At 36.4% G+C, this 3,007-nt stretch overlaps 1 protein-coding gene across 3 annotated transcripts in view; it reads left to right on the forward strand.

Moving 5' to 3' along the window:
• Nucleotides 1-3,007, forward strand: part of esyt2b (extended synaptotagmin-like protein 2b) — a 43,660-nt gene that overhangs the window by 29,844 nt on the left and 10,809 nt on the right. The window contains exons 12-14 of one of the 3 annotated variants that reach the window (XM_024280239.2): nucleotides 342-431; nucleotides 505-600; nucleotides 2,122-2,223. In XM_024280239.2, the coding sequence (XP_024136007.1) occupies nucleotides 342-431; nucleotides 505-600; nucleotides 2,122-2,223 (288 nt within the window). Of the gene's footprint in view, nucleotides 1-341; nucleotides 432-504; nucleotides 601-2,121; nucleotides 2,224-2,617; nucleotides 2,681-3,007 lie in introns of all 3 variants that reach the window. The other 2 variants (XM_024280240.2, XM_024280242.2) reach the window with 2 other exon arrangements.

Below are 3,007 nucleotides of genomic sequence, written 5' to 3' on the forward strand. Positions count from 1 at the left end.
ACAAATCCAAAGTTGTGTGCACAAATCAAGAATCACGCACCCACAAATCCAACGTTATGCAAACAAATCAAGAATTACAATGCACAAATCCAAAGTTATGCTCACAAATCAAGAATTTCAGACACACAATTTAAAAGTTGTGTGCACGAATCAAGAATCACGCACCCACAAATCCAAAGTTATGCAAACAAATCAAGAATTACAATGCACAAAACCAAAGTTAAGCACAAATCCAGCAAAATGAATAAATTCTCTCAAAACGAGATTCAATTGTGTTTAGATTTTGGTAATAGATGCTACAAACTGTATGACAGTTCCTCATACTTGTGTCCTCCCCCCAGTGGTTTGAGTTAGAAGAAGCTCCTACAGGGAAACTCCACTTAAAGCTGGAGTGGCTGTCGCTGTTCTCCTCCCCTGAAAAGCTGGACCAGGTAGGAAAAAAGTCAAAGGATTTAGCACCGTCATCACTGCTCCAGTGTTAATGCATCCGCTGCTGTTAATCAGGTGCTGCGAAGCGTGCGCGCGGACCGGAGTCTGGCCAACGAGGGGCTGTCGTCGGCTCTGCTGGTGGTGTATCTGGACTCAGCCAAGAACCTGCCAGTATGTTTGTTCATTTGCTAAAATATGAGACTTCAAAAAAACATTAACAGAACCTATTACAGTAAAGGGCTCATTTGTTTGAACAAAAAGGATTCTCCAGAAATATTGCATAATTAACAACTGGGTCAGACTGCTTTTAGCTGTGACCTGCTGTTTAAATAGACTGACAGTCTTTGATTGGAAACAGGCCTCAACTGTTCTAGAAATGTGTCAAAGTCCTTTTTTTTTCTATACGTGGCTGTCTATTAGTGACCAGAAACTGAGTTGGGTTTAAGTAAAAAAGCAATATTGATTCATAAAATGCAACATTTTCCTTTATAGTTATTGTACTGTTTAGAAAACTGCATTTTTTTTGTTAGTTTTTAATGTAATAACTCCTAATTTGTTCACTTGACATTCATTTTGAAGAAAATGTATAGAGAAACTAAATTTGTTTTAAAGTATAAAACAAAAAAATATAACAATTTGGTTTAGTGTTTTGTTAGTGAAACTCAACCTACCAATTATAGTTTTCATTTATTTATTTATACACTGAAAATCGGCAATCTACAACAGAGTATTAGTGCCAGTTTACAAACAAAAAAAGTTACAACTTTAAATCTAGTACATTTATGAGAAAATAGTTGTAACTGTTAAATCAAGAAGCTAAAGTTGTATATTTATATTAAAAAGTCACAGGCTGAATTTATGACTTTTTTCTCGTAAAATTATGTGTTTTACATTTTGTAAATTTGTGAGACAAAAATCATAAATTTACAAGAAAAATTCATAAATTTAGGAGAAAATCACAGAAGATCCATGAATGACGTGGAGCATCTTATGAAGCTTTATTGCTAGATAGATTTCAAAAACAAAGAAATTTGGAACCTTTTGGAAACTTAATCAAATATTGGTAGTGTAATTGGCTTTCTGGGATTCGATTTCGGTAATATGTAAAAGAAGGAGCTCAGAGACACACATTTGGAGAATTTATTCTGCCGTCTTCATTCACATACCCAGAAGTCTGTTTGTCACCGTACGTCATGTACAAGGAACAAGGAAGGAACACCAAAAGGGAATGAAAATTGGGTTATATATGTTCACTCCTCCAAATGAAACGTCCCGTTTTAACACAAAACAACAGAGGAAAGAAAATAGTCTATTACATTAGCATGAGAACATTGAAAATAATCTAGTAAATTGTAAATTTGTCGTAAATTAAAGAAAAAAAAAAATATATATATTTTTTTGTAATTTTTTTTTATATATACGACTTTAAATCTTGTAAATGTACGAGAAAATGACTTTTTTCCTTTTTTTTGGGGTGGCCCTAATACGTATCTTTCTTGTGCCACCTTAAATTTTAAGTGCATATTTGTTTCACTGGAAACGTTCTCAAATGTAGTCTTATCATACATTGAATATGTACGAATTTTCTCTCAGGACAAGATTTTAGATTCTTATCTAGAGTACAAAAAATGTTTTAATATTAATAGATGTCACTTTTCCCCCTCTTTTCCCCCTCTTTTATCTTCGCTGAAGTGCGTCTTCTCAGGCAGCTTTGGCTGCGGAAACTTGAGTGAGAGGAGAGCGTCTGGCCTGGTCTTTTATGAGGACAATACGTCTGAGTGTAGAAGTGTACTTGTGAGTCCACCAGTGTTTCTGCATCAGCAGTGTGCAGTGATGTGGGCTGAAAATTAACAGCAGCATTCAAAGGTCTCATTAATGAGCTAACATGAAGCAGACGCTTTAAAAAACACAGAATGCAGACAGATTTTTGATTATTTAATACATGAGTTGATTTGATAGCTTTTTGTGTGAGACATTTGTGGAGGTTTTGTAGCTGTTTGAACCAGTGTGGATTTGTACTGAAAAGTTTTATGATGTCACAAGGGAGTAACTACAATCATCCTCGCAGGGTAATAGTCTTCACTCACTTTTACACCCAGTTTTCAGCATTTTTTCTCTCTAACCATGCTAACCCACTCCAACTAACTATGGATGTGCTTCTCTTCCCCACTTCTCTTGTGGCTTAAAGAGCAACTTGTCAGATTTCAGCTATGATGGGCTGAAGCAAGCCTCAGTCTTTAAAGCCTTGAAGGTAACGTGAGAACTTGCTCAGATCACAGCCTCGTGTCTCACCTGCGCTGGCTCTCCAGTGCACCATCATCTTATTGTGCTGGTTAATTGGCCATGTGAAATGTGCATGAGGGTGTGTTATGCCGTGGTTGTGCTGTGCACTCCTTTTCTCTTGAGTGATGCATTGTTTTTACAGCCCGTGCCCCTTGCATGCAGACGTTTGATATTGCTCTTGGAAGTGTTTTTTATGAGGCAGAACTGTCTCCTTAGATTTCACACTGATTGTTCAAGCCCTACACGGAGCCATTTGCTTCTTAGTTTCAAAAGTTTGTGAGCAGATTTTATTTTT

The sequence above is a fragment of the Oryzias melastigma genome, linkage group LG20 (assembly GCF_002922805.2).
Source record: "Oryzias melastigma strain HK-1 linkage group LG20, ASM292280v2, whole genome shotgun sequence".
NCBI lineage: Eukaryota > Metazoa > Chordata > Actinopteri > Beloniformes > Adrianichthyidae > Oryzias > Oryzias melastigma.